The sequence below is a fragment of the Lactuca serriola genome, chromosome 2, assembly GCF_051521515.1.
Source record: "Lactuca serriola cultivar US96UC23 chromosome 2, Lser_US96UC23_V15, whole genome shotgun sequence".
In the NCBI taxonomy this organism is placed as follows: domain Eukaryota; kingdom Viridiplantae; phylum Streptophyta; class Magnoliopsida; order Asterales; family Asteraceae; genus Lactuca; species Lactuca serriola.
In genome coordinates this window covers 207,234,166-207,246,503 of record NC_136409.1, presented here as the reverse complement: position 1 = coordinate 207,246,503, position 12,338 = coordinate 207,234,166, and the positions used below count along the sequence as shown (strand labels likewise).

The 12,338-nt window shown below is 34.7% G+C and overlaps 1 protein-coding gene across 2 annotated transcripts; it reads right to left on the bottom strand.

The window, feature by feature from the left end:
* Positions 1–2,854: 2,854 nt before the first annotated feature.
* LOC145088275 (DNAse I-like superfamily protein) lies at positions 2,855–7,343 on the bottom strand. 2 transcript variants are annotated; one of them, XM_079026535.1, is made up of 11 exons: positions 7,181–7,343; positions 6,350–6,419; positions 6,155–6,236; positions 5,968–6,045; positions 5,503–5,551; positions 5,233–5,337; positions 4,686–5,097; positions 4,399–4,595; positions 4,119–4,227; positions 3,868–4,016; positions 2,855–3,546 (listed from the first exon to the last, which is right to left on the bottom strand). In XM_079026535.1, exons 2-11 carry the CDS (start codon positions 6,377–6,379, stop codon positions 3,276–3,278), a joined length of 1,482 nt encoding a protein of 493 aa, XP_078882661.1. In that variant the 5' UTR covers positions 6,380–6,419; positions 7,181–7,343; the 3' UTR covers positions 2,855–3,275. The 2 variants fall into 2 exon arrangements, with proteins under 2 accessions (XP_078882661.1, XP_078882662.1); XM_079026536.1 differs by having other exon boundaries at positions 6,155–6,233.
* Positions 7,344–12,338: the final 4,995 nt, after the last annotated feature.

Genomic DNA, 12,338 nt, shown 5'->3' with positions numbered 1-12,338 from the left:
GCCTTAGAATGAGACCATGTATAGGCCTTGGCCCAATTTGGAAAATTGGGCCATGTGTTGGGCTTTGATTCCTAGTTGACTTTGGGCCTACGGATTGGGCCTTGGGCTTGAATAAGCCAAGCTTGGGGTAATGTAATTATCCAAAGTAAGTGTTTATGGTTTGGTGTTGGGACCCAATTATTAATTGGGTGATGTTTTGATATTGACAGATCGAAAATCTGTCATCCAGCAGCTGGGGTTGAGTCTGCGGGACTTCAGCAGTGTGAGGTGAGTTGCCTTCCAGTAGCGGTGGGTCTATGGCCACAATGCCGGCCCACCAGTAGGAGTTGTTGTTAGATGATTGTTTTTGTGACAATTGTCTATGTTTGCTACTACCTGTTATGTTTATGTGCTAGCATGATATGATGTTATGTGGTAGTGGTAGTAGGGGTGAAATAGTCCCCGATTATCGGTCGATAGGGCCGAAAGGGGTAGATTAGTACCCAACTATGCTAGACAAATTATGATATATGTGATATGATATTATGTGGTAGTAGTCCCCACTTACCGGTCGACATGACCGAAGGGGTAGGCCAGCACCCAGATATGCTAGGCAGTATATGACTTATGTGTTATGCTATGCTTTTACGTAGTAGTGTTAGGGGGTGAAATAGTCCCCAGTTACCGGTTGAAAGATACCGAAGGGGAGGCCAGCACCCAGATATGCTAGGCAGTATCCGATCGAGAGGACTGAAGGGGAGCCCAGCACCCATGTATGCTAGGCAGTATCCGGCCGAGAGGACCGAAGGGGAGGCTAGCACCCAGATATGCTAGGAAGTATCCGGTCGAGAGGACCGAAGGGGTAAGTCGGTCACCCAAATATGCTTGACAGTATATGTATGATATATGATTGTATGGTATGTGGTATGATGGGGGAACTCACTAAGCTTCGTGCTTACGGTTTTTAGTTTTGGTTTCAGGTACTTCATTTTCAAAGGAAAGGAGCCGGCTTGATCGCAACGCATCACACTATGGTTTTCCGCACATGAGATCTTTGGGATTACACTCTGATATTGTTTTATGATAACATGTTTGATTATTTCTACTTTGGTTTTTGACATGACATGAGATTACAAATGTTTTATTACACTGTTTGTTTTATAATGACGTATTTAAAAATGAAATTTTTAGCCTGTATTTTTGGGGTGTTACAATTAATGAACAAATACCTGTGGCCGGAGAACAACACAGTGGTGGTGGTGGGTCCGTGTTGGTGGTGGTCGTCGGAAAAAAGTTCGACAAAACAGTGGTAGCTGTTGTGGTGCTTAAACATGAAATACTCAAGAAATCAGGAAAGGAATCAAGGTCAGAATCGTGAGAGAAAGAGAAAGAAGGCCATACCGTCGCCGGAGTCGAAGCTACTGGCCGGAAACATCGGAAACCGAAGCACTGTCGACAGAAATGGACGAGTTGGTGGTGGAGGGAAGTTGGAGAAGCTCCAAATTGAAAAAAGGCCGAAAATTTGCCGAAGGAATCGCATAATCGTCGGTGTACGTCAGGGATTTCATTTGGGAAAATAGTTGCGTAGAGTATCTGATTTGGGACGAAGGGGACAAAATGTGAGAACCTTTTGTGGCGACGCCTTTAGCGACGACAAGGGACCAATAGTGACAACAAGTTGGAGGGAATCCATGGTAGCATTTTCTGGTGATTTTGACCGTCGGATATGCTCGATAACGTAGGGCATAGAATGCTTCTCAAGACTATGACACAGATCGCTAGTAATAGCGGCGACGACGTCGCCACAAAAGGCGTCGTCCCTAATAATTGCGCGAGAAGCAATCTTGATTGTTGGATCTTGTAGGAAATATATGGCCACAACTGAGTGTAGCGTACGTTCGTCGGATCGCCGATTTCTATCATTAGGGACGACACTATTAGCGGCGACGTCCCACCAATAGCGACGGCAATCGCGACTTTGTTTGATGTTGTCCCAAATGCCTTCTGTCACCGCAAATAATGTCTTCCCAAATGGTTGTTTTTCTTGTAGTGTATGGAGCGGAGAAGGCAATCGCACCCCTGCACACATCGCCACTTCGGCTTAGAGGGTGCGGGGAGGTTACCCCATCCTGTCTTTTCTCGTGTGATTGGTCGGTCTTATTTATTTATTTATTTTCAGTTTTTTAATATTTATTAAATTATATACATACTAAAAAGTTATTAAAAATATATTAAAACTAATGGTTTTTAATTCCCTACAAAAAGAATATCATAGTTGTATAAAAATTTTAAAATAAAAAAAATTAAATTAAAGATAATGAAAGGTAACCCTTTTCTGTTTTGGTAAGTGAAATGTGAATAAATAAAAAGCTAAAAGATAAAAGATGGATATACCTTATGGCCTAATTAGTCAAACAAAGCTTAATTATGAAGGTAGTGATATATATTTCGTAAGTCATGATTCAATAGACAGGTTATCATTCATTTTTTTCGGAAGCTGATCCGTACACAATAATTTTTCTCCGTACACAACAGTTTGTGTTTTAAAATGTTGTAGTGTACAACTATATAGTGAATGAATTGTTGTATATAACAAAAAAACTGTTGTGTACGAATCATTTTCCATTTTTTTCAAACAAGTACAAAACTCTCTTAATTTTCCAAACTTTCGTTTTGTAATCGCTTACTAAAAGAGTTTGTAGTTTTCTGGTTTTAATTCCTTGTGCTGAGTTCTGTGAATAGATTACTGATCTGATCTTAGTCTAGGGTTATAAAATGTTTGGTTTAAATTTGTAAAAATTAAATCTAGTTTTGTTGTAAAATCTATTAAAGTGTTTTTAGAATATGAGCTCCTAGCAACGATTCGATAAAGGAATTGAGTGAAAGATGCAAAACAAGATATATTGAGCCATTAACAATTTGACAAAATTGACAAGAGGGTACATTGACAATTAACCTCTCCCGATTGTTTTTTCCTTCCTAAATAAAAAAAAGCTTCTTTTCACAAAATCACTAAAATTAATTTATACAACTCGAAAATTAATATAATAATAATAATAGCAAAAGATCATTCGGAATCCTTCCAAAGAGTTGCGTCAATTCTCATGTGTATTGCCCATGCTTCCACTCTCATCTTTTTATCCATAGTTAATGCATGCCATCACAACTCATTGCTCCAATGTCCCAAACTTTTTTAGAGAAAAAAGGAAAGCCTAAAACAAGGTGCGATTGATCTTATCCACATGTCATATCATTATCATATACATCCATTTGTTGTTTAAATTTGTCGATCGATGTTAGCTATTTGGAAACCTAGGGATGGTCTCTATGCAACTCTTTGTCTTGTTTACCAACCACTCATGATCTTCAACTTGAACTTTCTTTACACAAACTGGTAATACTGACGATTTTAAAGTGTCTGAATCCATACAGTCGATCGATTTATTTGGTAGATTCACTTGTATTGAGAATACAGAAGAAACTGGTCGATGATCTGAGAATTTGGATTCTCCCCTAACATATGACTTCTGTTTTAGTCCTTCTCCCTTCCATAAAATACGATCACACCTATCATATTATCACATCCACAAACATGGATCAATATCTCTATCAAAATCACAAAGAAGTCAACAAATTAGGTTCAGTATGATAAAAAAAAAAGTCAACTATTAACGTGTAATGATGCGAAATTTGAGCCAATGGTTTTGGGTTTCTATAACAGAAAAAATAATATTTTGAGATAACAGAGAGTTGACCGAATCAGAATACAGAATACCCATAAAGTCTACATGTAGTTGCCATTAATTTCAACCCGCATGCATTAAAAAAATCATATTTTATTTTATCATGAAGTAAACACATTAAATAAATAGATATTCAAGATCTTACCATGCAGGTGTACGTCTTTTTTCTTTAGTAGTAGGAGTTTGGGCCACGTAACGATCAGAGTTTGTAATGTATTTATACGTGGGAGCAAAATATATCTTCCCCTCTTTCCATCCCTCAAAAATACGTCCAGCCTTTTGCTCTAATCCCAACTGTAAATCAAAAATTATATTAATAAATATATATATATTCATAACTTTTAATCTTTCGCAATATTGAATATATATATTTTTTATTTGCAGATGTATATTCACCTGATCTTTTTCTAGAAGCGCTTGCCAATCATTTCTTTGTAGTAATTCATGAATGTCATCCGAGGTCGATGACAAACGATAATTCAAATCCCCAAGCCATATTATCTTTCTACACGTCAAACCAAAGATATATTTAATATAATTGGAAGATATATATATATATATATATATATATATATATATATATATATATATATATATATATATATATATATATATATATATATATATATACAAATTAACGAATTAAGAAAAATAAAAAGAAAAAAAGGAATCTTACTCGTGACCCAAAATATTATCAGGAGGAATTGGTCTTCCAAGTGTTCTAAATGAACGAGAAAATCTTGTCTTTTTTAAGATCTCCATCACGTCTGAATTTCTTTTGAATTCATCGCCTTCTTTCTGTCCAGATGCCAAATGGGTGCAAACGAAGCAAAATGTGGTACGATGTAATGTCATACTAACAGAAACAGATCCCTGAAAGGAAATAATAATAAGATATATTCAGACCAAAATAAAAGTTGAAAACAATTAAAATGTATTCAAAATTTTGTAACTTATTTTCACCTTGTTTCCTAGATACCCCATAATGCCTCTTCCAACACAAGATATCTTCAAATTGGTAACGTGATGACTCAAATCTTTGCGGATAAATACACAAAGAAAGATCCCGACCATTTGCTTACTTGCAACCAAACAGAATCCTGGATTCCGTTTGGAATTGGAATCATCAATTCCGGTTGATGGATTTGTGTTGAACAAGTGTTGGAATTCTTGTTCATCTTCAAGAGACAGAAGATCGGAGAAGCTAGGTCTGGACTTGAGAGTTGAGTCGACGGTGGTGGTAGGACTGTAATTATGCGGAAGTTCAGGGGTAGTATTCAAGGCTTCGTGAATGAGTGATAGCCACCTGGCAGCTGGGCTTTTGTTCTCAGTGCCCAGTACGTTTCCTGCGTTTAGGGGTACGATCTCTTGAAACCTGGAAATGAAGAGGGTAAAAAGGTAATTTAACAGTTAAGAGCATCTTATCTTTTATACAATAGTTAATACTTAATAGTTTACGAATTTGTTTAAAATTAAATAATGGAAAAAATAAAAGAAAATGAATTATTACCCAATAACATAAATATCAGCAGGGGATGAAGTTGTAAGCCAATCCCTCACATCCAAACCTTTATGTGGGCAATTTCCTCCTACGTTCCATGTCCCAACAAACATACTATAAAAACAAAACATAAATCTTATTAAACAGAATTAATATCTAAATTTATATTAGTAATTATTACCACTTTTATTTTCAAATAAATTTAACAATTTCTTTATGGTAAAAAGATTTGATATTAAAAAATAAAACAATGATGCTTTTTGCTTGCTAATAATATACCTGAGATCCGATTTCTCTGGTTTCGATTCCTCGTTTGTCAACCATACCTCTGTCATAAAATAAAACAATTATTATAAAACGATTATTAGGCTTGAATCAGAAATTCAAAAAAACTATCAAACTTATAATAGTTTTTTTTTTCTTTTAATAAATAATAGCAAGTGATAGTTAGTTAAATCAGGAAAAAAATGGTAGCTAAACCAAACTGTGGAATTTAGCCTATTTTGAACTATATATTTTATTAATAAAATGAAAATCTAGGAAGAGATTTTCAGAAATTCCTTTTTAAACTTTCCAAAAAGTCCAATCAAATAAAGAGGGCGTTCGATTAGATAGTTCTGAAGAGTGATAGGCTAAAAATTGCAGTCTTGCCTGGATCGGACGGCTAAAAAGGCTGAAGGACTACGGAAGTTATCTGAAGCGCCGTCACACATAAATAAAGGAAATCATTTAAAGTGGTTGTACCTGATAACTCCTCTGGTACGACGGCGTATCGACCATCATCGGAACAACTCTTCCTTCTCTCGCTCCTATCTGGTGCAACTGATACCATAAATAAAAATTTTAAATAAAATATATATTCACAGGCTCACAGCTCATTTCCCATAATTACAAGAAATATTTAATTTAAAAACTGTAAATCAAATCATACCATTTACAGAATGAAAATCATCTGTTCCTTTCTTTAAATTCAACCATCTTCTCACGTTCATTTTTGGCCATGATCCATGCTGCTGTAAAAACATAGTATTTCCATTTTCATTTTCATCTAATTATGACAAATTCTCCTTTTTAATCTAAAAATAAAATACAAAAGTAATACTAAAACATATCTATATATACATACCTTCGTATGTCGAAGACTTTCTGTTTTCATTTGTACGCCGTTATTGCAACGTGGAGATTATGCGTTTGACCTACAAGATCGAAAGAGAAACGAAGTTCGATCATGAAAGAAGTGAGAAAACTTGATTTAAGAAGGCAAGAAGATGACACTGAATGACAGAATTGTGGCTGATATTTTGTTACCAAATTATTATTTTTAATAGATATGTTAAAATATTCAACCAGTGAAATGAAATTAAAAACACCCAGTTGCAGGAGAAATGGAGACAGGATGTATGGCAATACATATTCCAATATACATATTAAATTATACAATATTGTAGAGTAATGTTCAAGTGATTATGTATTTATTGAAACTTATTAAGTATTTTTATTGAAGGAAGAAATTTATATAATAGATTTACAGAGAACAGTCAGATGGTTACTTTCTCTTGAAGATAATGCAAAAATATGAAAACCTTTTCGGAAGACGACTTTACAGAAGGAGGAACAAACACTCGGAATATCTTTTACAAGATTTCGAGATCTATCAAGCTTCCAGATGATCAAATCAATAAAGTTTTCATAAACCCAAACACAAAGTTCAAATCTTTTTAGTTTATTAATCACAAAGCTGTCAAATTATTAGTAAAAACTGAATCCTATTTATGATCGATCATACATATCAAGAGAATGTTACGATTATCATCTTATAATCTTGAAGAAAAAGTTTCGTTTTTTTGATGTTATGATTGTATAAACTAGAAAGAAGAAAACAGAGTATGGTTTTAGTAGAATGTGAATAGTGTTTGAATCCACGATTGATTGAGATTTGAGATGAATGAAGACTTACATGAAATGAAATGTTGTAGAGAATTGAAGCAGAGAGTTTGATTCTTTCCCGTTTTGACCCTGTCGTCTCTTCTTTTTGATGTGTGTAAGTAAAATCTTGATTATTGATTCTTGAGCGTGGATTGGTATATGTTTGTGGGCGTTCTCCTCGTAAAAGAAAAAAGGGCAGTTGCTTCCTTTATATATTTAGATTTTAGAGAGATGGGGGAGGAGGTGGGGTATGGAGCAGGTGTATAATCGTCATTTTGATTAAATATTCAAAACCCAATATGCATATGAGAACATGGTGTTTTTTTGTGCAATGAAGGTTGTACCTTGGAAGTGGGATGCGAGTGGGGGATGTGGGGTATGAAACAGGGGTGTAATGGTAATTTAGTTGATTAGTGTCGATAACAAAAGTTGTGCTTTCTGCTTCCTTCTGAGGTAAAAAGGACATGTACTCTGTGCAACAAAAAATTGTACACTGGTGTATGGTCATATACATAGAAGAGTGGTGGGGGTATAATGGTCAATTTGATTGGTTGGTCTATAACTAAAGTTACTGAGTTGTGTGTACTCTCTGCTAAAATAGATTGTACATTTGAATTGAGCACGGTTAGATGGACGGGAGGTGGGGTACGTGGCAGAGGGTATAACAGTCATTTTGATTGGTTAGCCTTTAAAACTGTTAACACGCCCTCTGACTCCTCATTTGTAATTTTGTGGAAAAAACAACATAAATAGTTAACAAACAAAATGTTTGTCCTTATGACATAAAATGATAAAATCAAACAATAAGAATAATAAAATGGTTTCTTTGTGTATAATTTGTGGGACATAAAATTACACATTTGGTTTATAGTTTATGGATAAAAAGAGGAGAGGGGGAGTGGGGGTAGTGGGGTAGTGAGTCAGGGGTATGAAAGTCATTTTTGATTTTTTGAATATGTAACTGAATATTTTGTTATCTAATTTCGTAATATATGGTCATCTTGCTTACTTGGACTTTATTACAAAGCTCCCCTTGTGGACTTGACTTTAAAAACGTTCAATAGTCTTTATGAAGTACATATGTTTTTGTCCATGTATTTCTTAGGTAAGATAGTGCATTTTGTTCTCAAATGGATCTTTGCTTACTTGTACAAGATTAATTGTTTGATTCATAGCCTCTAAAACACACAACCTAGGTCGTAACATTCACGAAATTTCCAATAAGAATTGGTGTTATGCGTTATTTTTTGGGTGATGACAATCGGTTTAGAAATGTTTTCTAGAAGGTGAAAAATAATAAATGGATTTAAGTTGGATAGTTTGTAATTTTAAAACGTATGTTGCTATTTTGGTTACGGGACTAAACTTTACTATTTCATGGCTGGGATTTTTATGCTCATTATGTCCTAAGTTGAGAGACATTTTATGTAAACATTGTGATAAATACAAACAAATAGAAATTATGAGACTAAACTATAGTTTTCGGGTTTTACATAGACGAACCCATATTTGTTAGAGCCTAGATGCCCGTGGTTATTGTAACACCTGCAAAATAAGTTGACATTTGGATTTTTTTAATAATTATTACCCATTTTAATAATTATTAATGCAATTAAAATGATAATAGGTTATCAAGGGTGTTAAGCGTATAAATACACAGCTACGGATGTAGGAAGTGTAGTAGTAAATGTGGGTAAACTCAAAATCATTAAAATATGTTCCTATATTTAATTATCTGGTTTGTAAATTGTTTTTAAAGAAATTTGATTCTAACAAAGAAATTGGAATTTAATGGATTTGAATTTTAACGGAATTGAAATTATATCGTGTGTTTGGTTCAAACAAGTGAGATGGAATTCAGTTCGTGGAATTTAATCAATTTAATGTAAATTACAAACTTGTCCTTTATTAACTCCTTATTTAAATTTTTTAATACCTTCAATATAAAATTTCAGTTTTAAACTTTTATTATTAGTTCATTGTAATCTTGTTAAAAACAACATCTAAATACAAAATAGATTATAATTTTTGAGGCTAATGGTGACTTCTCAAAGAAACAAAGAATTTAAGCTTGACAATTGGGAATTGAAGTCCAATCAGATCAAGAAACATGATCAAAAGGTCAAATATAATATTACATTTTATTTTCAGAAAGACGAAATCAAAAGATCCAAATTGAGAAATGAAGAACACATGTCAGTAAGCAATATCAAAATATCAAATCCCATATTGTATTTTATTTTTCACCAAAACCATGCATTGAGAGTTGAAATTTAAGAATAGTGCAGGTGGGATCGTGTCGTGAGAGCTAGAAGGCATAGGTGTTACAGGTGGGGTCGACAGAGTAACTAATGAAAAATATGATATGTAGGATTATATAAGTAATAAGACAGTAAATAAAAGTATGGAATTGATTTCCAAGGTTTTACAAAACCTTAGTTTGAGGTATAGGAATATTTTAGACCTACATTTTTTTAATCATTTTTTGGTATAATTTTTAATCAAGAATAAAATAAATAATAAATACATCATATAAATAAAATAAATAAAAAAACAAATGAAAAAATTAACTATTAGTAAGTTTTAACATGATTAAGATTGATTAGAAGATCAAACATAAGGCTCAAAAGAAGATTTAAACCAGAAGGAATATAATTTCTAATTTTTAGGAAAAAAGAAAATAAAGGGTTAAAGTTCTTAAAACGACCAAACTTGTGGTTTAAGTCCCATCTTCTCCATTTAGTAGAGAAAAACAAAATTGGGGATTAAAGAAGATGAATAAGGTTATCTCTTGTGGTAGAGGATGAATTGTACAGGGATTTGAAGAATATATGAAGATTAGAAGCTAGAATCATTACCTTGAGTATTTAGAATGTATAATTTTTATTTTTCCTTCTTCTAAGTTGGATCTAGGGTTTAGGATTTCCCCAAATCCAAACTTGTTGCTTGATTATGAAGTTTATGTAGATTTTCCACTTTTTTATTTGTTTGTTAATATAAAGTGAAATTACTCACTTATGATTTGATTTTGAGTTTACATGATATTTTAGAACTTCAAAGCTATAACAATAGTGGAATATGAGTTTGAAAATTCTCTCATAAATGGATGTTACTTCTAACCATATTTAGAAACTATATTTAAGCTAAAGAATCCACCATTTGTTTATAATTCCAAAATTATCAAATGAAAATTTTCAAGCCAAGTTTTAGGGTTATGATTTTGACTTAATATAGATTTGGACTTGTGTGGATTTCATTTAATGTTGTCAACTGATATATCTCTAGGCCCGTCCTCTACCTTCCTCTAACAATGGATTACCTAGAAAAAATCACAAATTTGTGAGCTCGTTGTCCGGGAAGGGGTCCCGGGGCAACGCTCCGATGATTAAGTTAGTTGAGACCCTTATAGGGTTTGCTAAAACATATCTTAAATTGGAGTAAGAGAGTGGTTCTTAACGTACCTCGTAGGGGTGCGTCGAATCCCCTATTTATAGTTGGAGTAGAAAATTAACATCCCGACCCTTCTTCCTACCGAACTGATCTGAGGTCTTGTCACATCTATGGCCGTACACCCGAAGGTACGAATAGGAACACTTGGAAACCATTATACAACTCTATAAGGTTCAATTAACCATTCTTACACAGTTGTTCCTGTTTCTTTGAGTTCCCATGTACTTTGTGTACTATGACGACATCGTCTTGTTCCTTTGTCAGCCCCTTCGCCTAAGTTCAGTGCTTTAGGCTCGGTCAAGTATTAAATGTGGTTCGAGGTTTTCACATAACTCGGGGGTTACGCAAGGTTCAACAATTCGGTCATTCTGAGGGTATAAGAACAATGGATCAACCCTATACCCTATTAAGTCCCCCCCAAGTTTGGATTATTACTTGTCATTGTAAGTGATAATTCAAACTAATGAGGTTTTAAATGCGGACCGTTATAAATAGATAAGACCAAGCACCTGAATTGAATTCTGACGAGACGGTTTGGCGACCTCTAAAAACCATCATTGCCTATAACTGTCCTTTCATTTCTTGTCCATTTAAGAGGTATAAGTGCATAACTTCCATTTTGTCTCCCTTATTATCATTCTCACTTCCATTTCCCTATAAATACTATTTTGCTATATTTCAGTTTCTTTCATTCGAACTTCTCCTCCAATTTTATTCGTCTTTTTTTTTTCTCTTTTCTCATGGCTAGCAAAGATATCTCCAACATTGAGACCGTATGATCTAAACTTTCCGTTAAGAGTTTGGCTGCCCTCTTGAAAAAAAAATACCACATTGATCCCAATTTTATCCTCACCTTCCAGATCCTGGATATGCCATCGTTGATGCATCGGCTGGTTTCGTTGGAGTGTACAGAGTTCACTTCAAATCAGGGCTTCGCCTCCCTGCCCCTGATTTTCTAGAAGCGATTCTTGATTATTACCAACTGCACATCACTCAAATTTATCCGAACGATTTTTGAAAGTTGATTTGTTTCATGCTCCTGTGTTCTGCTCTAAATATCCCTCCCTCTGTAACTCTGTTTCGTCATTTCTGTATTACCATGTCTAATGGCGAGTGAGTTTCATTTTCCCTTTGCCATGTCTTGGTAGAACTTTGCGATGGGCTTCCTACTTCCAATAAAGGGTGGAAAGTGGAATTTTTCTTTGTTGACGCTTCTGCTTTCTCTGGCCCCATGACATATGGGGCCACTGTCGATAGAGGTTCTGATGCTCGACCCGAATTATCCACTGAAGAGTGAGAAAGTGTTGATCGTTTGGCTTAGAACTATGTTAAATGGGTGGATCCAATTGAAGTAACTGTAGGCATGGCTGGCCTGAGTCCTCTTTGGAAAAGATTAGGTAAGCAACTGATTGAAACTGTGGTCGGTCAAGAAGTAACTCTGCTAGATTGTTTGCATAAGAAACGATTATCAGATTCCTTTGTAGTTGTCGAAGAGGTTGTTGTACCAGACTCCCATTCTCTCTCCGAATCGAGCATGGATTCCACCATGAATCCTCCATCTTCAGAAGCTTTAGTGTCACCCGCTTCTTCTCCGGCGAAGAAAAATGTCAAGGCGGAGTTGGGCAGGGAGAAACCTTCATCCTCGTCTATTAGGGCTAATACAAGAGGTCTGTGAAAAAGGAAAATTGGTTTGGAAATATTGGTTTCTTTGGAGGGGGTAATGAGTCGTCCTGATTCGT